This window comes from Camelus bactrianus, chromosome 11, assembly GCF_048773025.1.
Source record: "Camelus bactrianus isolate YW-2024 breed Bactrian camel chromosome 11, ASM4877302v1, whole genome shotgun sequence".
NCBI classification, from domain to species: Eukaryota; Metazoa; Chordata; class Mammalia; order Artiodactyla; family Camelidae; genus Camelus; species Camelus bactrianus.
The window spans coordinates 32,152,603-32,178,886 of record NC_133549.1 but is presented as its reverse complement, the minus strand read 5'-3'; the positions used below and the strand labels follow the sequence as shown (position 1 = coordinate 32,178,886).

General features: G+C 42.6%; 1 protein-coding gene across 9 annotated transcripts in view; it reads left to right on the top strand.

The window, feature by feature from the left end:
* The window catches only part of VTI1A (vesicle transport through interaction with t-SNAREs 1A), a 341,670-nt gene that overhangs the window by 292,851 nt on the left and 22,535 nt on the right, over positions 1-26,284 (top strand). For 2 of the 9 annotated variants that reach the window (XM_045506550.2, XM_045506549.2), the window contains one exon: positions 21,257-21,546. The exons of 4 other annotated variants lie outside the window; for them this stretch is intronic. In XM_045506550.2, coding sequence (XP_045362506.1) covers positions 21,257-21,410 — 154 coding nt within the window. In that variant the 3' untranslated portion in view covers positions 21,411-21,546. Of the gene's footprint in view, positions 1-20,188; positions 20,534-21,256; positions 21,547-26,284 lie in introns of those variants that run through there. 3 more of the 9 variants (XM_045506551.2, XM_045506552.2, XM_074373638.1) reach the window with 2 other exon arrangements.

Genomic DNA, 26,284 nt, shown 5'->3' with positions numbered 1-26,284 from the left:
GCCAGGGGCTTCCCAGGAGCACCGCTCCCCACTCTGAACCTTGGTCTGCTCACCACACATGAGATCGGAGTAAAGTCAGTGAACTCCCGGCCCGGGGTTCTGACCAGTCCCCACGTTTAAGGCCAAGTCCTGCTTGGGGTGGCAAATTAATGAACAACTTTATGGGGGCGTATTTAGAAATAAGTTTGGGGTGATGATTTTAAGTTCTACCATTTTTTATGCACTTATTCAAGTGATACATTTGACCTGATTAATAGAAAGTGCACTGGCCTAATGTACAATATTAGGAGATAATTGCAGTGGATGAAAGTCTCTTGAGTCAATTAACTCTTATTACCTGGAAACCATTTATAAGAGGCAATAAATTATTGGGACAACACAATTAGCAGTCCCACAATAAAACGGGTTTCACGTGTGTGCCTGGAGGCGCCCCCCTCCTGAGGGCCTGTCAAGTTAAAGGGTACGTGTCTGAGGGGCTTGCTGTGGCCTTTTGTGTTCACAGGAGTGTGTTAACATGCAGCAGGGCTGACATACCCCAGGCTAGACCGAAGCAATGAAATAAGCTTTCCACGCCTGGGAACAATGATGCCTGTGTCACGGCCAGTCAATGGCTGTTTCAGTGCCTTGTACCTAATAGACTCTCACCAAACGTTGGCCAATCTGCTCAGTGATATTTGAGGTTGGAGCTTGTGATTCTGTTTAGAGACCGTTTCTAACACTCCCACTCTTGAATTTAAAAACTGAAATCGCTTAGCATTTAGAAAGAGGGTGTTTTTTTGTTTTTTTTGGTTTTTTTGCTCTTTTCCATCAAGCTACAGGTTCTGTACTAGTGTGGACAGAGTTGGGACCAAAGGAAAGTTTTGTATAAGGATGACTAGACGGTACCTCTGCAGTAGCAAGTAAGCGTCTAAGAGTCCCACTGATCGCTTACATTAGCTTTCAATCCGGGGAAGAAGACTGTGTTGTCCCCGAGCTGGCCCGAGCTTAGCTCAGTGTGTCTTAAAACAAAAGGATGCAGGGTCCCTTTCCACTGAATCTTCACCCTGTTTGCTTACAACTAAAGAGAACTACTCTGGAATTCTTTTGCAATGATCTGAAATAACCTGACACTTACTTTGACCAATCTTTTAGTGTTTCTATCACCTAAAGCATTTTTCTCTCCACCGTTGCATTACAAGCAGAATTCCAATTCCTAACAGCAGTGGGCGGGAAAAAAACCAACAAATCCCCGAGCACAACAATGTTAATGATCAACGTTTTATTCTTACTGTGTTGACTATTTCAACCACAAGCTCAAAGAATTATCAAGGCCGACTGCTTTAGTCCAAGTAAGCTGGAAATAATAGACTGACCAGAACTAGTGCTAAGAAGGCAAATTTATAAGTCGAGTAATTGAAAATGTAATAAAGAAGGAAACAAGTTACCATAGAACGCGGGTCTCTCTCCTGTGTGTGCGTCCGAATTTGCAGGGTTTTTTTTTTAATATCGCCGAATAACTTTAAGATAGTCTATCTGTGACTTCTTCAACGATGATAAATGTGCAATCTGATCTTTTAGAAGAATAAACAGTTCCTTGTTAATTAATTTATACAGCTGTCAGTGCAGCTTTCTCTCTCTTTGCACTCTAAGTGTTTCCCTGCCATAGATTTTCTTGCCGTTCCTGGCAAACCTCCAGTGAGAGCCTGGGATTTATTAGGCTGACTTGGTGCAAAGTCTATTGATTGTGGCCCCGAGGGTAATAACTAAATAGAGCCAGAGCAACAAGTCAATAAGAGCATTGTTGCTGCAGCCGGCACTCACTCGAGGAGTGAGATTGTTTTACAGCAGCCGAGGGTAATCACGGACAGATCAGTGTGTTCAACACGCGCCGCATGCACCGTGTTAGAGCCGAGGACTGTTTGAAAGCTTTCAGCGGGATCGCGGGAGAATCGGGGTGGGGTACCGGGATTATGAACCCTGTGAACTCCTTCATTATAGCTTAAAGGTTTCAACTTTAGTTTTTAACATCTGCTGCAACCTCGGGGAGCCCAGGGGCAGGGCTGGTGCGAGGGAGTGCAGACACAGGCCCTGGGCCTGAGCACTAGGCGGTCTGTTCTGGTTTGGGTCCCAAAAACAAGACGGCTATGGGCTGAGGGATGCTCTCGCAGCTGCTGTCTGTCATCGAGCCAGCCATCTGTGTGAGGTGCTAGCCAGTGGGGCGACCCCCGTCTTCTTGTACCCCAGAATATGTTCAACAGTAACCATCTAACTGGGAGCTGTTGTTACCCCAGAGGAAGTCCTATCCTTGTCACTTTCTCGCTTCCAGATCTTGAGTTGCACTGACTTAATTTTAAAAACCATTTTCTTAAGGCATGCTTAAGAGAAACCAAGCACGTCTTTCAAAGCTCTTCTTCCCTCACTGGTAGAAGTTCAAAACTCCCACTTTCACATATCTGATGATCGGTTTTTTAATTACAGAAAGCAAAATCAAAGTCCACATCAGTGCCTGTCTCTCTTTTGCCTTTTGAAGAATCCTCGCCGAGTCTCCTGGTAGAAACCTGTTTCTGGGCCCGGAGGACTAGAAAGGCAGGAGCTGGCTTCCCGGATGCGGCTGGTACTCACCAGGCCCCCATCCTCCCCGACTCATCCTGTCCGAGTGGTGTTGGGGCCCCTGGGGTGGGGTGGATTTCTTAGGCCCACTGGCGAAAGCTCTAGGCCACTGGCCCAGAACCCAGGGATTGAGCTGATCGCTGACAAGTTAAGTGCCTTCTCTTCCTGCGGGAGGGTGGAGACAGCCGCCTGGCGGCCCTTTATTACACAGAAGTTTGTCCTTTGAGTCTTTGACAGAGAGAGTAGTGTGGAGAAAAAGGCAATCTCTGGGGCTGTAAAGTGAAAAAACAAGACTTTACCAAAAGGATTTTATTCTGAATGTAAAATCTGCGTGACAAGACACCTTCCCCAGTAGTTCCTGATAATCATGGCGTTTCAGTTCCATGCCTGACACTCAGCAGTCAGAGGCAAAGCTCCCCTGCTGGGAAGGGGACCATCTTGGCCCTAAGATCGTGAGCGTGCTGGGATTCCCACCCAGTCCTCACAGGTCCCAGTTTTCTGGACTTTGATGCATTTGTCCTCTGCTCCTTTCCAAGAAAGTGCTGAAGTTAAATTAGATTTTGCCTGTATTGTCACTTAACTCACAGAAAGAAAGTTGATAGAAAGAAGCGAATAGAAATGATTGATCATAGCAGGTCCCATAATAGCCTTGTTACTCACATTATGCTAGGAAAGTGACCTTTTAGATCTAGGACCTGGAATTACCAGTCACCTGGATAAGCACCACCTCGTTTTCCCCTAATACCAAGGCCATCATTCCCAAGGTGTCGGATTGAAGAACCATGGAATGGCTTCAGGAGAGCAGGCACCTCTGAGACATTGTTCAAGTTCTTCTGCTGAAGCCAAGAGCCATCCTTACCCTCATTTATCCTCCCAGTGACGGGTGGTGACCAATGAGAGCCAAGCCCGAATGTGGCTATGTGAACCAGTTACCCATGAATAACCCCACACCCTTGTGTGACCCAGTCTAGCCTAAAGACAGATCTTTCACAGCATCTTCTATTTTTAAAACAAATTTCATTATTCTGTTCAGGACTAAGAGGTTTTTGGGTTTTTTGGGGTTTTTTTTTTTTTTTTTTTTTTCCTGTTCACTTCTATTTGACTGAAAGAATCCTTGGCAAATCAATGGCACAAAATAAAACCTGGGAGAGTCTTTAAAAATTACTTGCAGTTTGACTCACTTTAATGAAAAGTTCAGAAGCAAGAGCAATGCCATCAGGTAGCCATCTTTCTGATAAAAAAAAAAATTTTTTTGAGAGTTTAGTCAATACTAACATGCAACTTCTGAGCGAAGGTAAGCCACTTCCTCCACTGGGAGACATAAGTGACTTTCTCATCAGACGTTTTTTTGGTTTGAATGAAGAAAATCCTGTCCCATCTGCTCAGGTCCAGGCCTGTGATACAGCAGTTTTTGACATATCAAGATGACCTAGGAGTGGATAAGCTTTGGCACAGGAAAGAAATATTCAAGAGACGTGCAAGAGCTGAGGGGAGAAAAAATAATCATAATCTGAAGTTGATTTGTAGAATATTTTCAGATTCTCAAAGAAGGTGTTTTTGTTTGCGCAGCTTTGGAAACCTCACATTTGCCTTATCACAGCTTGAAAAGGAGAAAGAGGGAAAACACCAGAGCGTACACACACTTGCAGTTCTTTGGGGGATACTAACTATCTCTCGTCTCAAGGTTTTCAAGAGTGGAGGCCACGATGTTTTCTGTACTGTGCCCTCTCCTAAGTGTCAGAGGTAGACAGAATCATTTCAGATGGAATAACGCAGGGGATAAACAGCTGAAAGTAATAGATTTGTGTGTTTGCTAGATGCTGAGAAGTCAAAGGGGGTCGTGCGTGAGCTCGTAAAACAGTGGCTGCCAGGTTCATCTGTTTAAGGGGGGGACTGGATTTTGACACAGAGACAAGCCTGGCAGAAGATATTACAGTCGTGAAACAACCGGTGATTTTTCTGTCACCAATAAAACAAGTCTGTTGTGAGTATATCTTCATAAAAAAGATTGTCCTCTTTTTGTTTCATGGGGCAGGTTATTCCAAAGTCATATACATTCGTGAGGCCAGTCCTATAGGATTGGCCTCTAAGCTGTAGTATAAACTGGACTCATTTTCAGCTGTTCCAGATAATCTGGACTTGAATTTAGAGAACATCCCTTCATCTGTTAGCACGTGCTCACCCACTTCCCACCCTGTGCTCCAAAAAATGACTATCTCGGAAAAAGATTTTTCTTTGACAATCAAATCTTCTTCAGCAACTACAGCCAGATTCACTTTGCATCACTGTATGCTTTTTTTGTTTCTTTGTTTCCTGCATCTTATGCTTTGGAAGAATCTGAAAATAGGCGTCTGAAGGGTTACTCACATAAACAGTTGAGGTCGGAGAGAGAAAAATACCCATATTTTCCATGTTACTGGTGTAGAGAAGCCGTCGTGTTCTTACAGCCACATTCCTCATTTCAGATGTGCTGTGTTGCTGAGCTCTTCTGTCCGTCAGGTTTCTTGTGGACTGCTTTTCTGTTACAAGAGATTTATTTCTTTTTTTGGCCCTGAATTGCTGATGTTGTTTAATTCTAAACTTATTTGTATGCCTGGCATTTCAATAATTAAGGATTTCGGCGACACCAAGATCCTGGTGGAAAAGGAATTTAGCAACTGCCCCCGTAGTTTGCTCCAATGCATGCGCTTGATTTCCAAATAAAAACTTCAAAGCCTTTGAAAACAAAATTTTGAAGTTCAATTTTTTTCCTCTATTCCCAGCCGAGGTTTTCTGTAATAGCCAGTGTTTACCCAGTGTTGCCCATGTAACCAGGTACTAGATGAAGCACTCCCTGTGTGTGGTCTCATTGAATTTTCATGTTAACCATATAAAGTATACATCGTTGTTCCCATTTTATAGATTCGGAACTAAATATGAGGAAAGTTAGTCACTTCCTTAAAGCCACGGGGCCGGTAGGAAACAAGATCCTCATGCTGGTCCACAGGCCAGCGTGATCTGACCTCTGCATCCCGCTCACCTCATGTCCTTCCCCTCTTCTGTCTGAGCCCAGAGCCTCTCTCAGTCCCGTCAGTGTGCCCTCCAGATAAAGGACCTTTGCCCATGCTGTGCCCCCAGCCTGGAATCTTTCTCCTGTCCCCAACCCTTCCCCTAATTATTAGCCCAGGACATCCTTCAGACCCCAACTCAATATCACCCCCACCTTAGGGAAGCTCCCTCCAGGCCCCTAGAGGAGCTTGGTCCTGTGGCAGCCCGAGGGAGGACAGCCGTCAAGGCATGCGGTCACTCCAGGTGTTGGCAGGTACCCAGCTCTGCTTCAGAACTGAACCAGCCTCTTCCCAGGCAGCCCTGAGCCCTTGACTGAGCACAGTGGGGGCCCTAGGGGCAAGCCCCTTCTGCCCGATGCGCAGTTCCTCTAGTCGGACGGAGCCGTCTTTGCCCTAGAGCCCCTCACTGGGTTGGCTGAGATTTGGTCACATCTGCCCCGTGGTCTGAGGCTCTACCTGCCCATTCCTGCTTCTTCCCCCTTTGTTTTCGTAGGTGTCGGATCTGCATGATGTTCTGAGGCCCTTCCCTGTCCCATCCTGCTTACTCTCCGTTTATCTTTCACAGGTGTGAGCCTCCACCAAACGTCTTCCACTCCTGACTCTCTTTCAGCATCTGCTTTCCTCCAAGTCCCAACCGACTCACGTCCCCTCTTTGAGACTCTCCTGCTTTCATATCTGCTTTTTCATAGCCCTGTACAGTGCTGTGGTACATGAACTGTGCACTGTGAGCGTGTGATTGTTTTGTTCGGGTCTGTAAGCTCCGTGAGCACAGGCACCTGTCGGTTGGCCCATCTTTGCATCCCCAGACTTCGGCCTCTTGCCTTTTACCTCAGAGTAGAGAGACTTGTGCTCTGGCCTGGAGCCAGATTGCCCTGCTCCAGGCTTGCTCGACCCTGTGTGTCCAGGGTCACTTCACTGGCCATAACCAGTTGAGAGCCGAGACCATCCCAGCAGCACCGGGAGTGGACCTCTGGGACCTGGAGCCCACTTGGAGAGCACACGGGAAAAGGACGTTGTGCCAAGGCATGGATCAGGCTGGCCGGGACGAGGGACCTTTGGGGTCTTTTTTCTTGTGTGGAGGTGCATGCATGCCTTTTCTCCTTGAGAAGAAGATAGGACTTTAGCGTTTCCAAGGCCTTCTGAGTGAAAACATCTGTATCTGATTTTCCCTGTCGCAGCGTATTAGTGAAGGCCTGCTAAGGAGCAGCTTGTAGTTGACAAGACTCTCATCACAAGGTGTCACTGCCATCAGCTGGAATTACAGTGGGGCTGTTAGAGCCGATGCCCTAGCCAGATGCCAGGCTGGGTAATTACATTTGGTCTCCCTAAATTCCCTCTGGACTTTTCATCGGACACAGATTCTTCATCTCTGCCCGGAACTGCTAGGCAGTGTTTGCTAAGAGCCTTTCAGCTGCTGCCACAGTTCATTCCAAAAATGGATGCATTCCTGAACGATCACTTGTCAGGGGGTATCGTCAGGGAGATTCCTGCCTGGGAGAGGGGCTGGCCTGGTTAGATGGCCCCTAAGGCCCCATCCCCTTCCATTTCTGAGTCATGGTTCACTGTTTGCCACCTTCAAAGTACAGTGTACAAGGAACTGCTAAGAGCCTTGAAAATGAAAATACGGTCAGATCAAAAGGGCAGAACTTAGGAAAGATGTTTCACTACACACACCCTAAACAAACCTGGATGTCCCTGGGACCCAGAAACAGTCATGGTTGTGTTTTCTCTCTCTCTCGAATATATTTTGAAGACATAATTAAGTGAAGACAAAAACATATATATGTTGAATGAAAGGCGTGTAATCTCTGGGATAATTCTGATGTAATTAACACAGCAGAGCTGCATTAAGGACAATGTGCAGTGAGTGGAATTTTCCAACATTGATTAGGCTGGACTCGAAGAGAACTGAGTCTTTGTCTGAAAGCTGCCAAATGAAAACAACTTTGGGATATTTAAATTCAGGTTGGAAATTGGTTTGAGTAAGGGATATTTAAACCACAGCTGTTCAAGGGCTAAAAACATATGAATGTATGTACGTGCATGCATACACACACACACACACACACACACACACACACACGCACACCCTCTGCAGCCTCTAAAAACAAGTTAGCCAAAGGTGTACATTCCTTCTAAGTTCTCATGATCAACAGATGTAAATGTTCACGGTGTTCGGATGAATTATGGACCCTAATGAGATTTCAATACTGAGCAAACAATAAAAATTTATGCATTGCATAGTTGCCGTGGCCTTTGGCTTCATGGCTAGTGTTGCACCCTTTCAACAGCTCCAGTAATATAATATCCAGCTGGCTTTGGAGGTAAAGAAAATTCGAAGGGTGAAATGAAATTGTGAGAAATTATTTGATGGATTACTTTGTCAGAGTAATGCATGGCCTTGGCATAATTACCATGGCCACCTTAACCCTTGCGGCAGGTGGTGACAAAGGCCTGCAGGGCCTCGGTGCCGAGCCGATCCCCGCACGTGCTCCTCGCTCTCCCGGTCTCCAGTGTCCGTGGAGGCCAGGCTCTCACGGACAAATGCCGAACAAGCACATTCCTGTCCTGGTGCGGCGAGCGAGCGGAACAGCCAAAGGGCTGTGCTTTTTCCGAGAACTGTTGTCTGTGTCCGAGTGAGAAAAACCAAACAAAACGCAGACCGACCTTGAAATAAAATGGGGTGAAGATGGAAAAAGATGATGGCTATCTTTTAAAGCAATACTTAGTTTAAACATAACAGCGGACACAGGCCCGTTAATTTCTCTCTCTCTCTCTTTATCAATTCAGACCTTGAACTTAATGGTTGTCTGCCTTGTCTTTTTTAATGTTCAAGTCTTAATGTGTGATTAATAGCAGATTCCCCGTGTGTACGTGTCAGAGACCACATCCATGGCAAATCTGCCAGCGTATTTCTTAAACTAGTTTTACTTTGGAACCATAAAGTAATTCCTGTTTTGTGAATGAGAATAAACCTATTATGCACTAATATAGCTACACCCAGCATCCGCTCTTGGGGAAGAGAAGTTGGCCTATAGGGCAGGGTAGGTCACATTTCAGCGTTCTGAAGCGCCTGGCAGTGTGGCCTTAACAGTGAGAAACCACACCCGCCCGTTTCTTGGTTTTATTATGATAACAGAAATATATTTGCAGCATGTTGACAAACTCATTCGGAGTAAACAGAGTCGTCTTAATTGTAAGTTCTAATGTTTTAATGCTAAATCCGGCGATAAGTCAATGTTTCAATTTGGCACAGCCAACCGCATGGTCTCCAAAAATAGCCTTTGACACTTTTTAAAGCAAGTCAGTGGTGTACTTAGGCTGTTCACAAAAGGCTTCATTCTTGTCTACAAATGGCAAACCTCCCCTTCACCCAAGCGTGCCCAACTCGAGTGAGGCTGGAGAAAAATAGACACTTCCCCTGTGTTAAGGCATTTCTCCAACTCTTATTCCCATCAAAAAGGAAAGAGTTTGAAGTATATGGGGAAAGCATGCTTAGGAAAGGTTATCTTGATTTTCATTTAACACGCCCGCCCCCTGAGTTTCTGAAAGGTCCATATTTCTGCATAGCTGAAAACATAGATTCCACCCTGGAGAGATCTCCGGGCTGTTCATGTTACACTCTGAAGCCATGTGTTTTCACATCATGGCAAAACCCAAGATGTAGGCAGATCCCTTGGCCCCTGTTGGCTTTGGATTTTAGTCTTTTCATTGTTCTCCACTGTAAACTTATACAGGAAAGGACTTCTGCACCCCTGAATATAAGCACGGTCAGTAATGTTTTCCCACAGATGCCAACGATGTAGCTAACCAAGACCTAGGAGTGGTGGGTAAGGGGAAGGAAGATGGGCAGAAGTCCATGACTGCTGCGGATGGGGATACAGGGCTCACTCAGTGCCCCCAGAGGCAGCCACTCCCCTAGGAGGCTTTGTCAGCCCAATAACCATGGAAACCGATGTGGGGAAGCCCCTCCCCAGCATAGGCAGCTCTAGAGCTTCTAAGACCCTCCTTAGCCATGCAAAGGGATGGTCACAAAAATAATAATACCAGCCCTTTACTTTTATGTTGGCTATATGCTCATCACTTCATCTGGTTTATCTCATTTAATCCTTACTACAACCCTATAGGATAGGTTTTGTGATTATCCTGAGGCCCAGATTGCTAAGGACTTTGTCCAAGGTCACACAACAGAAGAGTGGCAGAGAACCAGGATCCAACCCAGGAAGACCAGCTCTGAAGCTAACACTCTCATCCTTACACTTTGCCGTCTTTCACTCTCTAGAGGTTGCCTTTCAGCATAACCCGATCCTGTTTTTCTGCCTTGTCACATTCTCTTCCACTTAGCAGTAATTTAGCAATGGGTGTAAGATGTCATTATAAGTTACTGACTTCGGGTAATTCACTGTTCTCTTGAACCATTTTGCTTAGGAAGGGTCAAAGCAGTTCTTAGCACCGTGCACTTGTGCAGTTTTGATAGCTGCGGGGAACAGACCCCCGGGCTGGTGTGTCCCCCTGAGGTCATGGCCCTGCTGCATTTTGAGGGTTCGCTGAATGCAGACATCCTCAGGACTTACAGCTCTCCCGGGAACCCATCCTGCACACCTTTATAAGTGTTCTTGGTCCTCGGTGGCTTTCACTTATGCTCTGTACCTGCCTTCCAGTGTCTAGACTGATGGATTCTGTAGGTAAAATGCCCGACATCCCTCCCTCTGCTTCCCCCTAGGACAGTGGTTCTCAAACCTTTAGGTCCCAGGACCCTTGTACATTCTTAAAAATTATCAAGAACCCCAGAGAGTTCTTGTTTGTGTGAGTTACATCTATCAGTATTTTTATATTAGAAATTGAAACTGAGACAAATTTAAATACATACGAATCCATTTATAAATAGTGACAGTAAGCTAATTACCCATGAACAAACATTTTATGAGAAATAACTATATTTTCTAAAACAGAATGCGTCAGAAGGGGGCATCGATTTACATCAGTGCAAATCTCTTTAACATCTGACTTAATAGAGGACTGCTCGGGTCCCAAGTACTTCATGAATCTGTCATGATGCCACACATCTAGTAGCCTCTGAAAAACTCCACTATACACTGATGAGAGCAGGAGAGTAGGAAAGGTAGATAACATCATAGTATTATTATGAAAATAGACTTGACTTCCTGGGCCTCCTTTTAAAGGATCCCTGGACCACGTTTGAGAGCCATGCCCTCAAGTGTGGCTGATACCTACAAAGCCACACTGATTTGAATAAAGGAGGAACAAGTTCTTAAGCAGAAGGCAGGTCGTCTCCTGGGCTGCAAGTCAGCTTACCTTTCAGCAGTGTCTACTGTGCTCTTCTGGATTCACAGGCACTTCGTTCTCTGCCCCTTCCCTCCAGATCTGTAGGCCAGGCCATGCCACTCATCATGCTCATTAGACAGCAGAATACTGGGTCTTCTTTTCCATTAGACCATGAGCTTCCTGAGAACACGAGCCCCAGCTCTGTTTAAGCTCATTCTCTAATACCAAACACATGATGCCTGGCACATGACAGGTGAATTTTGCAGAAGTGAATGAAGTTCCATGATAAAGGTATTTGCAAACAATCCAGGCAAATGAATACGTTGTTTTTTTTTTAAAGGAAAACCCAAATATGTCTCCTCTTTCTCCACATCATTCATCATTCATCAAAATATTTATTGATACCTATTACTATGCCAAGCACTAGAATAGGTCATGGGTACAAGAAAGACTGAGGCAGACTTGAATCTTGCTCTTGTATAATCCCAGTTCCTGGAGGAGACAGTCAAGAAACGAATAATTACAGATGGAAAGAAAGAAAGAGGCTGCTGTAACCAAAAGGGGAGTTGAGGCAGGAGGTTGGACTACTTCAGTCTGGAAGATTGACTGTACCACTTCCCTGCTGGTATGCTATCTCCCTTGGAACCCAAAGAGCCATTTGTTAGTCTACAGACAATTTAACAGCTACATTGGGGTGTCATTTGTATACCATAAAATTTACATCATAAACCTACTGCTCAGTGATTTATAGTAAATTTACAGAGCTGTGCAACCATCACCAGGGTCTATTTTAAAAATATTTCTATCACCCTATGTGTTCCCTCATGCCTATTTGCATTGAATCAATCCCTGCTCCCACTACCAGCCCCAGGCAGCCACTGATCTGATTTCTAGATATTTCATATAAATAGAATCGTACGATATGTATAGTCTTTTGTGTCTAGCTTCTTTTGCTCACCACCATGTTTTTGAGGTTCATCTATACCTCAGCGAGTATCAGTAGGTTGTTACTTTTTATTGCTGAATAGTATTCCACTGTAAGGCTGTACCACATTTTGTTTACCATTCACCAGTTGGTGGACACTCAGATTGTTTCAAGTTTGGGGCTATTATGAATATGCTACTGTGAGCATTTGCATACAAGTTTTGTATAGACATATGTTCATTTTTCTCAGGTAGATACATGAGGGTAGAATTATTGAGTTTTATGGTATGTATATGTTCATTTTTTTAACTGGCAAACTGTTTTCCAAAGTAGGTGTTCCCTTTTACACTCCCACCAGCAAGGTACGAGGACTCCACGTCCTTGGAATTGTCAGGCTTTTTGATTAGAGCCATTTAGTGGGTGTGCTGTGCTCTCTCATCTTAATTTGCTTTTTCCTATGACTAATGAGATTGATCTCTTTTTTTTCATATGCTTATTCATGGTTTGTAGTCTTTGGTGAAATGTCTATTCAGCTCTTTTTTAATTTTATAATTTTTTAATTGGGTTATTTGTGTTCTTAGTGTTGAATTTTGAGTTTTTATCTTTTTGCTCCTGGATAGAAGTCTATTATTAGATATATGCTTTGCAAATATTTTCCCTCAGGCTGTGGCTTGTCTTATTTTTTTTAATGATGAGTTTTGAAAAGTAAAAGCTTTTATTTTGGTGAAGTCAGTTTATCAAGATTTTATTTTATGGATTATGCTTTTAGTGTCTTGCCTATCCCAGGGTCACAAAGATTTTCTTCCAGAAGTTTTATAGTTTTAACTCTTACATTTAGGTCTCTGTTCCATTTTGAATTTTTGCATATAGTTTGAGATAATGGTCTAAGTTTATTTTTTTTTTTAATATGGGTATTTAATTCTCTTCACACCATTGAATTGCCTTGGTTCTTTTGTCAAAGATGAATTGATCATAATGTAAACGTTCATTTTTTAAATTTCTATTTTGTCCCACTGATCTATAAATCTATCGTTACATCAATACTACACTATCTTGATTACTCTAGCTTTATAGTAAGTTTGAAATCAGTTGATATAAGTCCTCCAATTTGTTCTTTTTCAAAATTGTTTTGGCCATTCTAGTTCTTCCCATTTACATATACATTTAAGGATTCACTTTTCAATTTCCACAAAAAATGCATAAAGAAAACTCTGATATTTTATATGGATTGCACTGAGCTTTCGTCTTATTGATACTGAATTTTCTAACCCATGAACATGGACTTGTTCTCTATTTATTTAGATCTTTAATTTTTCTCAGCAATATTTGGTAGATTTCAGTGTGCAGGTCTTATACTTATTTTGTTAAAGTTATTACTAAGTTTTGTATTCTTTTTGACACTATTTGAATTAAGTTGTTTTCTTAAGTTTATTTGCACACTATTCATCACTAGTATGTAGAAATACATTTGATTTTTTGTGTTGATCTTGTATCTTTCAACCTTGCTAAATTCATTTATTAGTTCCACTAGCTTTTTTGTAGATCCCTTAGGATTTTCTACACACAGAATCAAGTCATCTGTGAATAAAGATACTTTTACTTCTTCCTTTATAATCAGGATGCCTTTTATTTCTTTTTTATGCCTGACTGCATTGGCTAGAACCTCCAGTACAAGGTTGAATAGAAGTAGTAAGAGCAGACTTTTTTGCCTCATTCCCAATCTTATGGGGAAAGCATTCAGTCTTTCATTATTAAGCATGCCGTTAGCCATCGGTTTTTCGTAAGTGTCCTTTATCAGGTTGAAGAAGTTCCCTTTTATTCTAGGTTTGTTGAGAGTTCCTATCATGAATGGGTGTTAGATTTTGCTGAATGTTTTTCTGTGTCTAATAAGATGAGCATGTGTTTTTTTGTCCTTCATGCTATTTATGCAGTGTATTTACACTAATTGATTTTCTTATATTAAACCAACCTTGCATTACTGGGATAATGCAAGTCATGGTGTTTAATCCTTTTAGTATGTTGCCAGATTCAGTTTGGTAATATTTGTAAAGGATTTTGGTGTCTTATGTTCATGTTGAATATTTCTTGTGATGTCTTTGTTTAACTTTTATATCAGGGTAATACAGACCTCTTAGATGAGTCAGGAAGTATTCTCTTCTGTATTTTCTAAAAGAGTTTAAGAATGTTTTCTTTGAATATGTGATAGAATTCATTATTTAAGCCGTATGGTGCTGGGCTTTGTGAGACGATGACCAAATGGCTAAAATTAAATGACTAATCCAATTTATTTACTTGTTAAAAGTCCATTCAGATTTCCTATGACTTCTTGAGTCAGTTTTTATAATGTGTGTATTTCTGGGAAATTGTACATTTCACTTAAATTGTCTAATTTTTTTGACATAAAATTGTTTAGAATGTTTCCTTTTAATCCTTTTAATTTTTATTAAGTCAGTAGTGATGTTCCTCTTTCATTCTTGATATTGGTAATCATGTCTTCTTCCTTTTTTTGGTCATTCTAGCTAAAAGTTTATCAAGTTTTGTTGATCTTTTCAAAGAGTCAACTTTTGGTTTCATTTATTTTCTTTATTGTTTTCTCTTTCCAAGCTCTTTGATTTCTGCTCTAACCCTTACTCCTTTTTTTCTGCTTGTGATGAGCTTAATTTGCTCTTTTTCTAATTTCTTATTGTGGTAGCTTAGATTATTAATTTGAAATCTTTTTCTTCAAATTAGGAAAATAAATTCCCACCAAGTTCTGCGTTGTTGTATCCCACAAATTTTATTGACAGTTATTGTTTTATTTTCATTCATTTCAAAACATTTTATAATTCCCTTTGTAGTTTCTTTTTTGACTCATGGATTTATAAGAAGTGTGTTACTTAATTTTCTAATCTGGGGATTTCCCAAATTACTTTCTTTTATTGTTGATTTCTAACTCAGTCCTGTTGTAATTAGAGAACATACTTTTTATTATTTAAATTCTTTTAAATTTATTTAGACTTGTTTTATGGCCTATATATGTACTATGCTGGGGGCTTTATCACATGATTTTTAAAAGAATGTGTATTTCTACTGTTATCAAGTGAGATGTTCTATAAATATTAATTATGTCAAGTTGGCTGATAGTATTGAGGTCTCCTTTACTGATTTTCTGTCTGGTTATTCTATCAGTTTTTCTGAGAGCAAATTATTGAAATCTGCAGATATAATTACTGAGCTTTCTATTTCTCTTTTCTTTGGTAAGTTTCTGCTTCATGGATTTGGGGACTTGGTTATTAGATATTTGTATGTTTATAATTGCCATATCTTCTTGATGCATTCACCCTATTATATTTATGAACTGTTCTGTCTTTGTCTCTAGGACTAGTTCTTGTCCTAAAGTCCATTTGTCTAATATTAATGTAGACACTCCAGCTCTCTTATGTTTACTATTTGCAGGGTGTGTGTGTGTGTGTATATATATATAATATATACATATTTCCTTCTTTTAACTTTCAACCTATATGTGCTTTTGAATCTAAAGTGTGTCTCTTTAGACGGCATATGTGTCTTGTAGACAGCATAAAGTTGTATCTTTTTTATCCAGTCTGACAATCTGCCGTTGATTGAATCACTTAGTCCCGTAACATTTGTATGATTTTTTATCTTGTCGGATTTATGTCTACCATTTTGCTGTTTGTTTCCTATTTGCCTTGTATTTTTGTTCCTCTGGTTCTTCTTTTCTGCTTTCTTTTTAAAAAAATAGATATTTTGTGTGTACCATTTTAATCCATCTGCTGATTTCTTAACTACATTTTTTATTGTTATTTTCTTAGTCTTTGTTCTAGGAATTGCAATATATATCCTAAATTTTCTCAATCTACTTTAGCTTACTACTGACTTAGTTCTAATAAAACATAGAAAGTTTATTCCAATATGGCCATTTTCCTCCTCTTCTTTTGTACTATGATTGTCATATCTATATATTATAAACCAAACAATACTGATTGTTGTAATTATAATTATTGCTTATGCAATCTTTATGTTCTTTAAACACATTAAGGGAAGAAAAGAGAAAATATATAGTTATACAGTCTTCCATATGTACCCTACATATTTACCATTTCCAGTGTTCTTCATTTCTTTCAGTGGATATGAGTTACCATCTGGTACCATTTCCTCTCAGCCTGAAGTATTTCTCACTTAGTATTTCTTATAAGGCTAATAAAAAATTCTCTCATTCTTTACCTAGAAATGTCTGTGTCACCTTCATTTGTGATGAATGCTATTGCTAGATAGAGAATTCTTGGTAGACAGGTTACTCCTACACCCACCATTTTATTACTTTGAGTATGTTGTTTAACTCTCTTCTCCATTGTTTCTGGTGAGAAGTCAGCTATCAATCATACTGTTTATTTCTGCATAATGAGTTATTTTGAACCCTTGCTGCTTTTAAGATTTTCTCTTCCAGTCATTATTTCTTCAAATATATTTTTCTGCCACATTTCTCCTTCTCTCTTTTCCTTCTGGGACTCCCATTGCACATGTGTTGGTATGCTTGTTATTGTCCCACAGGTCCCTGAGGCTTTGCTCATTTTTCTTCAATACTTTTTATCCTTCTCATCTTCAGATTGGATGATTTCTATTGGCAGATGTTCAAGTTCACTAATTACCATTCATTTAGTTTATTGTACATTTCAACTCTAGAATTCTTTATAGTTCCTCTTTCACTGTTGAGATTCCCTATTTGTTGAAGCATTGTCATCATAATTTCTTTTAATTCTTTATACATAGTTTCCTTTAATTCTCTGAATATGTTTACAATAGTTGCTTTGAAGTCCTTGTCTGCTAAATCCAACATCGGAGTCACTCAGAATCAGTTTGTATTGGCTGCTTTTTCCCCCTGAATATGATTACCCTTTTCCCTTTTCTTTTTTCTTTTTGACATGTCATAATTTTTTTGCTGGAAACTAAACATTTTAGATGATATTTTGTAACAACTCAGGATTCTGATGGTTTTAAGTAGCTTGCCTTAGTGTAATCTGCAGGGTCTACCTCCCCTGCACTCTACTCAATTGTTGCTTTTTTTTTTTTTTTAATTCTGATTTTTATTTTATGAGCCTTGCTTCCTAGGAGTTGCCCCTTTGTGCATAGCTTAGTGGCCAGCCAATGATCAAGCATAGGTTGTGCTCAAAGACCTTGAACCCGTTAGGCTTCCATCCTCTGCCAAACAATCTGTATGTGGGTTGAGAAGAACATTCAAAGTTCAGCCAGTTCTCAAGCTTGCCTTGGCTCTGACTTTTCACTGGGGTCTCTCAGGTCTTCCCAGCACATTCGCATATTTTCCCAATCGACAAAAGATGTGAGGATAGCTTATCTGGCACATCCATGGCTCTCTCAGTTCCAGGGTCTTCCCATCACATTTTTGGTTGGTCTGTAGCTCACCCCAACCAGGACTGCAACCCCGGGCTAGCAGAATTGTGCTGTTTCTCCCATTCAGTTTCCTACAGAGTTTGCTACTTTTATTGACAGTGCCACAAAGCATGGGTTTTGCCTTCTGCTCCAAATCAAGTCAGCCTTCTCTAGCAGTCCCACCCTCATAAAACCATCATTCCAGCCAACTAAGTTAGGGGGTGAGGTAGGGATCTTCTTACCCAAAGTTCTGCCAGCTTTCTATGAATAAACACCTCTCAATTTTTTTTTCTTTTGCCTTTAGTCATTATCCAGAACCCTGAAAGCATTGTTTTAACAACTGTTCAGTTTTAAACTTGGGGGGAGGATAGTGAATTTGTGGACCTCTTCACTCAGAGCTGGAAGTCCCCTGGTATAAGAATTTTGCTAGTCTGCATAAAGTATTTAGGATGTGGTTGTAATGAAAAGACCTTATCCTCAATTCCTTGTGGATGTTGGCCACTTATTTCCCAGAATTCCCAGTCCTTCTCCTCAAAGAGCTTCAGGGCCTGAGGTTCCCCAAGACGGCTGATGATCAGCTCCACGAGCTTTCACGCCACGCATTTCCCCCTCAACAGTGTGATGTCGTGTCTGCGTGTGCTGACATCAGCCCATTAACTGACCCAGAGGCAGCAGGTGGGACCTGTTTTGGGCAGAACTGTGTAAGAAAAATGGCCTAGTCATTAGCCTGTTTCACTTTCATTTATCTCTGTCATCGGGGAATACAATATAGATAGTATCAGGCCCAACAAAAGGTACATTCTGATATTATTTTCAGTTTTTTTGTCTAGACAGGGAAGGCTAAGCACTTGGATATCAGAAATACCTACCATGAAAAATAAGAAAGATGGGCTCGGTGGAAGGCCAGAGGGGGGTAGCCTTGCTTGTTGGCTTTCTCTCCCTGTATTCTCTTTTTTTTCCTTAAAGAAAAAAGTTCAACCCCACCACCCACTCATCAGGTGATTGGAGACTGTAGTTGTAAAAATGTGCTGCAGGCAGAAGTTCTGAAAAATCCCAGAAAGTGTTGAAAACATCTCTAAACAAGGTATTTTTCTCCTGCACCTTTCTTGCTAAAGGTCCCAATTGCTGCCAAGAAAACTAGTGAGAATGTTAGCTGCCAAATAAAAAATTTATGACAGTGTTTGGCAAAGGACTATCTCGCTGCTTGTTTTATACATTTCCACAAGGCCCTTGAAGGCGGCCTCTTTCTCCTTGCCTCCTCCCTCCCCCCACTTTGGGTCCGTATACCTTACTGATCACTGTTCAGGGTTGTTTTCTAATAAAACAGCAAACTTCTATAAAGCAGGATTAAACAATATAACTTTTTTCCCCTTCAGTAACCTCTGAAAATTTGAGGGAAATATTTTCGAATATGATGTGTTGCATAGAACGGGAAAAGAGGAGTTGGGTTTTGCTTGTTTAGAATAGGCACATTTTTAAGGGAAAAAAAATGAACCTTTTCATTAAGGACCGTAGATTCCTAGTGGCAGAAGGAATCTTAGAAATCCCCCAGACCTTGCACCCAACATTTTGAAGATAAGGAAATGCGGGCCCAGAAGGAGACAGTGTCCTGATTAAGGTCGCACAGCTATGCCCAGCTGGGAGGAGAGCCTGGCTTTTGCTTCAGTACTACGCTGTACCCCACCCCCACCCCCGATGTCGCACCACAGCCCACATCGCTTTTGTGTGTTGGGGACCCCTCCCTCCTCACAGCACACATGTCCTTACAGTGTGTTTAATGAGAATTAGAATTCTGGGATATTCTACTTTGTGAAAATTAACACATTCCCTTCCCCAAAACTCTTTTTTTTTTTTTTAAATCTAACTCATTAAAAGTGAGTCAAGATAGGGCAATAATACTACTGAAATGGCATTGCTGGCCCATATCAATTAAAACCTCTAAAACCTCCAGGATGAGTCACTAAATGTTTACAGGAGACTTTTAAAAGGTGCTGGGGCAGGAAGGGGGAGAGGAGTGGAATGGGGGCATGTTTAGGGGAAAAAAAAGTTGTGAACCGAGTTTGGATGTTGATAGTGATAATTACATAGGCTGGTGAACACCCTGAAATATTTTGCCTGTCTGTCTGAGAAAGCAAAATTATCTGTCTCAGTCTTTTCAAAACAGTTATCAGATTATGCTTTCATTGTTAATTAGTGCTGTTGAGCACGCATTTCATCATTCTTACTTATTCAAAAGCCTGGCTGCACCCTTGTTCCTTGCCTGGCTTCTGTCTGTAGGAGCATCTGCCGGCGATGCTGAAGCGCAGGGCGGGCCGGGGCCGCGGCTGCCTTTTGCTGTGGCTGCGTTGAGGAAGCGAGTGGTATTTGATATAAAGTACTGCGGACAGACCAGGAGTAAGCGGATTATTTTAGACAGCGTTAGGAGGTAACCGGAGGAAGATTAGCTCCACATCAGGCAGAAATCATAAGCAAATTAGAAAACCTCCCCAATTAGTACAAGAAACCCAGATTTGTGCTGTTTGTGATCTTCTGCTGAAGTGTCGATGTTATGGACTCGAGTCTTGATTTAAGTTGAAATGTTGGCATTTCCTATCAGTGCATGTTAGCATCTGAGGCTGTGTACTGGCCTAATAAATGAAGTAAATCCCCGTTCTCCTCGGCTGCCAAGTATTCCCCATTCTGGCGTCCTATACGTTGGGTAATGTTTTATTTGGCCCTGGAATAATCTCTAGGGCTTATTATAAGATTTCGATACTAGAAATATTCGACATGACTCCAGCGTCCCACACGTAATCTCTCTTGTTTGTTTGTCTTACGGAACATGTATCATGCTGAAGTCATAAAAATGGAGTGTGCAAAATACCAGATGCTGCAAATGCAATTATGTCCTTAAAAATAGCTTCCTTGGTGGCACTGCTTGAAATCTGAACTGGGCCCTGTTTTTTTCAAACAGGGTGGCGCTTTTCTGCTAAGCTACTGATTGTGTGCTGTGACAGGAAGCACTCCATCCCCTTCTGAGGCCACCATGCAAACATTCAGGTCATTTTGGAATCAGACCAGGCACTACAGGCCTTCCAACACCGTGGCCGTCCCAGGCATGTTTCTGTTTTATTCTCCAAGTGCACTGTGTATTCCCCGGCGTCTTGACCTCTGATGTTTTACAGTCAAGTTGTATATGGCAAAAGCCCTCAACAGACTGAGCCCAATTTGTGTGAGGAAATTGGGGTAGCTACACCCTTCGTTTTAAAATTTAAAATGCATTCCAAATAAACTTTTATTTCACCAGAATTCAAACAACTGCAAAGCTCAGAATTTATTTTGCAATCTTATCCAAGGAGGAAGGTAATGTTTTTGTATCTGTGTGTGGAGGCTGATAAATAGTGCCTGTTTTTGTAAACATAGCGCATATTCATTACAAAAAAAAAATCTGGAAAATGCAGTGAGTCATAGAAGATTTTTTTAAAAAATCACCATGATCCCAAAACCTAGACACAATCATTACTTTCATTTCAATGTATATCTTTCCAGTTTGTGTCCACGTTTATACATGCTTTTCCCTTTTGCAAAAGTAGGGTCATAATATATGCAGTATTTACAACCTTTGCTTTTTACCTGATTTATTACAGGCAAAAAAACTGGTGGTCTTCATGGCAGGTAGGATAAGACAGGACCCTCTCACCCCTTCTGAATGATCCAGAACAAGTCTTTTCAATGGAGTTTTAGTATTAATTCTATTTTAGTGTATTTTTTCTTTGAAAATTATCAGTATCCGAATGGCCTTTATGGCAACTCTCAATGCACCAATGTTATGTGAAGTATTATCCTAGCACCCTATCTCTTTAAGGCAAACTTTGAATTTTTCTGTTTTTGCATGCATGAACTAATTTGAACATCCTAAGAACCTTGAAGGTAGGAAAAAAAAAAAAAGCACAGATGTTGTTATCCCTGATTTGATTCATAAATGCAAAGTGAGCTGCAATGGAAGATGCACCGTGACGCCAGCCATTATTCTTCCCACCAGGCTCTGCGCGTGGTCGTTGAAATTGGACCCGATTTTAAACACCAGCTTTGCCACTGACGAGCTGTGCGATCTTGGGCAAATTAACCTCCCTAAGCCTCAGTTTTCTCCTCTGAAAAACGGTAACATTGATATCTTTGTCACAGACTTGGAATGAAGATTAAATAAAAGCACTTGTGTGAAGCACTTTGGATGATAAAGGGCCCCCAAAAAGACAAATAAATTTTACCATTGTTTTTCTTTTTCTCACACATTCCCTCTTTCTTAAACATAATAAATTATTATGTTTCTTTTTCCAATGGACTCAATTCTTAGTTTAGCATTGTTTTAAATAATAACTGTATGTGTAATAATACACAATTTAAGAAAATGTAGAAATACATAAAGATAGAAAGCAAACAACACTCACCACCCATATGCAAACCCTTGGCTGCTGTGTGTAGCTCACTGCTCGGCTACATTTCCTTTCAGTCTTTTTTTTTTTTTTTTTTTTTTTTTTTTCTGTGCAAAGGCTTGCAATTGTTTTTACACAAACCAACTAGTGTCTTGAACTAAGGAATGTAGGTGGTAGTTAAAGTATGTGCTTTAGAGCACGTGGTCTACATGCTACCACACCCTGCTCTTGCTTCCGGATCTTTAAAGACGTGTCCCTTTGAGATCATACTTCCATTGGCAGGAAGCCAAAATGGGGAGTCAGATGGGTGGTCTTGGTGGAGATGCGATGAGGATGTTTTAAGAACCTGGGGTATTGGAATACACTGATAAGTCCCTCACCCACTGATCCTGTGGCTTTGGGGTAAATTGTATAAAACCCAGCGCACCCATTCACAAAACCAGCTTCTCTTACATAGAAGGACAGGCCTGACTTCAGCAGAGGCCGCCATCCATCAGGCCCAAATTCAGCCTCGTCACCCAGGGCATGGGCAACTCACAATTACTACATTCAAGTAACTTCAACCACTGGGAAGAAAAGCCTTTCCTAGACCCTTAAAAGGTGTTCTGTTCAAGCCGAAAGGAAAATTCCAACAGCTAGCATCTCCTGTCAGCTAATTTGATAGTCCTCTATGAAGTCAACCATTAGTGAATACATTGATTCTTTTTTTCCCCCTCTTTTTCAGTTCTGCCTTGGCTATTCCCAAGATTTCTCTGAACCAGTTGGGCAAAATTGATTTTTATTAGTTCCACTGGCCTTGTGGAAAATTATCTCATGAACTGGTTTTTATAGGAAGACTCAAAAGCACAGCACAGGGTAAAAAATAAGCCTATAGCAGTCAAAACTGTTGTCTGAAATGTCTTCAGACTGGAAGGCTGAATTTATTGCACAAAACAAGTACCAGCAAGGCGGAGGTGTGCAGTCCTGCTCATTATCACTGGAAAGGAGAACCAAAAAGTCGAGTAAAAAATTAAATTTTAATAATGCCAGTGATATTTTCTAAATCTTTCCTGACAGCAAGATTCTCATTATTTTTATCTGTCTCCAAGTAGGTTCTTTTAGTCCCATCTCAGAAATGGCCTCAGCTATGATTGTTTTCTGGGCTTTAAAGCATCTGAATAACCAAATATACACAGAGGGAAATATACTTTAGATTGTTCAAGGAAGGGCCGTGACCGTGGTAACGTTTCGGCTAGCGTATCTGCAGCCAACATTTGCTGGGAGCGCCTTCTGCTTCCACAAAAGAGGTCCGTGTTGTTAAGACAGTTGAAGTAAATCCTCAAACGGGACCCCGCATCCACTGCACTTGGCCTACAGAGGAACCCACGGGCCCCAAGTCCCAAGTTTGGGTTCGATCCAGAAATCACCCCATGCTGGCCATGAAAGGGGGTTCAAGAAATAAGTGGAAGTATCCTATTGTTTCAGTAAATGTGCAAACTCGCCTTCCAAGTATCACATAGCACAGAATTGTTTGGGGGATATGAGAGAAAATAAAGCCAGAATTATTAAAGTAGCCAACCCACAAAAATGTACATTCTTTTTGTTTTAGTAGTTCTTCAGTGTCTGTGTATAAGCCTGTCTTGGTCCCACCAGGATTTATAGCAATTTACCTAAATGTATCCAATACAATAGATTTTTTTATCTAGTAAATGAAGTCTGGAGGGAGGTTAGTACACAAACTGTGGAGTAGCTCATAAGTTTGTGAGAGGTGGGCCACAAATTTATCTCTGGGCATCTGGCAGGCGACTTAGAGAGAAAGATGGTTTCAGGTACATGAGTCAATATCCAAGAGATAAAAACACAGCTCCTTCCCCCACCGCGACGAGACAGAACACCTTCCCATGGGACCTCATCACAGGGACACACACCGTGCCGGGTAATAAACATGTTTGAGAACATCCTTACAGGAAATACGAGTTCCACAGGGTTGTCTCTTACTGTCCCTCCGTGTGAGCAGGTGGCGTGGCGCTGAGCACAGAGCAGAGCGCGTGCGCGAACCTGAGCAGCGCGGGTGGCGGGGGGCTCTCGGGGGCTCTCGGGGGCTCTCGGGGGCTCGGCTGCTCCGGGGAAGACTCGTGTGTCTCTGGGAGAGATTGGCCCCATTCTTTAGGCCCCTCGATCAACACTGTTTCCCTCAGCTAGACTTCTGACGAGTGTTCAATCGGGGAGTTTGAGGCTGCAGCCAACTCCGTTAGGGACCTGGAGTGACGCCACCGTATACTGGTAATCAGGGGCCCTCGCGTTGGTTGGTAGCCAGTTAGGGGGCTGGGTTTCACATCCGCTGGTGAAACGACAAGGGAGCTTGAGGGCAGCCGCTCCGGAGAGTGACAGAGGAAAGAATGGCTGCTTCTTTCTAAGATTTAGGCTGCTTTTTGGCTCGCTTTCGGTCAAGATCCTTCCTGACTTAGGGTTGAGTTTTCTATTTATTGCAGCCAAATGAGGGACCTGAGAAAGAGTTCAAAAGCCGCTCTACTCCTTGGCAGCTTATTTTCTTTATTTTTCTCACGTCCACAGATGTGGTCCTCAGCCAGCATCCTCAGGGGTGCTTGGATCATATGTATTTACTACCATTTTAGAGATGGGGAAACTGAGGCACATTGACTTGCTTTTCACAAGATCACTCAACAGATTGGGAATGGAGGCCGTCCTGCAAACTTTTTGTTGCCACTCCGCCTCCAAAGGAGATCACTTGGTTTCCTATCTCAGGCCTCCTGGCTTTTGAGACACTGCAGATGAGATGCGCAGCCTCCTCCTCGAGAATCACCAGCCAGGCTCTCCAGCGCGTTCTGCAGCACATTCTGTGAGGGGCAAGGGGCCTGCAGATGTGCGGTCCAGCCCTGACCTCTGCCTGTGCTTTTCATCGCCTCATGAGAGGTCCGAGAGGCACGCACAAGCTGGTCTGTGGCTTCTGTTGACCTCTCTCTGGCCTTCGACCCCGTGGTTAGGAATCAGTTATGGGCTAAGTTGGATGCACTCAGTGTGGAACCTGGCTATTGATGTTCACGCCAGGCTGAACTTGGGACTTCCGCAGGGCCAGGAGGGCTGGGCTTTTCCTGCCTCAGAGGGAATCTCCAGTAACGTAGGGAGATTTAATTCGGTCCTTAGTAATCAGTTAGAGGTCACAGAGTAAAGATCAGGGCCGCTCTGCCCCACAGACAGATGTGCTTTGTTTGGCTACCCAGTGTTTTGGGAAACTTTCACTTAGTTGCCAATTTTTTTAAGTTGAGGGATTTCACGGAAAGAACACAGTTTCTGGCTTCTCTTGGCAAAGAAGATTCTGGCTGCACTGAGCCCACTTTGCATCCCAAGAGCAATCAGGCGCAGCCTGTCCCCCCACTCCCCGGTTTAGAAAGAGGGCAAGTGTTCCCCGCTCTCCCGTCCCCTCTCCTGAGGCCTGCGGAGTCCCCCTCCCCCGCACCCGTCTGCCTTCCTTGATTAGAGAAGAGAATTGCACACGTTCCCAGGCTGGCAGGTGACGTGGCTTCACCTGCACAAACCTGGGGATCCTGCTATCTGATTGTCACCCTGCCCCACCCTCCTCCCGCCCAAAGAACTATGAGTCAGCCGTTGTACTTATCATTAAAAAGCCTTCAGAGGAGACGTTCTTAACCTGGGGTTCACCTGCTCAGAAATGATTAATGCTGCTTTGGGGTATGTAAAATCAGTTTAAAGCGAAAGATCAGGAAGAAGATATCCTAAGTTTGAGCAGACAGTGCACAGTCTGCTGGATGTCTCTTGCACATGGCCACCCAGGGAAACAGGACAGCCCAGGGATTCGAGTCAGCAGAGAGCCCCGCCGCCTGGACTGGAGCCCAAGGGCAAGGGGCACCTCATGGGAGCTGCGAGCAAGGAGGACCTGTTAGGAGCCACAGTGCAGACGAGCTGCTGGAAAGCCCGAGAAAGAAAGGGAGGAATACCCCAACTTCTCTCTGCCCCCCACCCCCAGTGTCCTGCCAGGGTCTCCCATTGGCTGAGTGCAGTGGGCAGCCAGCCTACAGGGTGGTGGCAAGGGTCAGCCTCTTTATGATACAGAGCAAAGCAGAAGGGACAAGAAAAGGATCTGAGGACACACAGCCCCAGGACTGGCACAGTGGGGATGTGAGTTAAGACACACGCCATTCAGCCATGGAACCAGATCTGGATGAGAGAGAGAGAGGGAGAGTGAGAGGCAGAGAGGGAGAGAGAGAGAGAGAGAAAGGGAGAGAGAGAGGTTCTGATGTGATGATCTAGAAAACGTAACCACATCCCTCAATAGTTGACAGAGATGCAGGTGGCTGATAAACTTCTGCCAAAATGTTTTATTCTCGCGACATCAGAAAAAGGGTGCGAATCCCTGACTCTTAAGAGATAGGTATCTAATGTCAGATCTTGCGGGGAAATCATGTTAAAAACCACCACAAAAGCCAAGGCAGCTGTGTCTCCACCAATGTGACCTCAGCCGGCCCTGATCCAGAAGAGGCACCTTGGCTGTCGAGGGGTGGCCCCAGGGAAGCTAACAGAGCTGGAAAGGGCAGCTTCCGCCTTCCTGGATAACCGAGTAGCGCTGAAGGTGGGGCTCCCAGGAAAGTGGCTGACCCTGGACCCCACGAAGCAAGCTA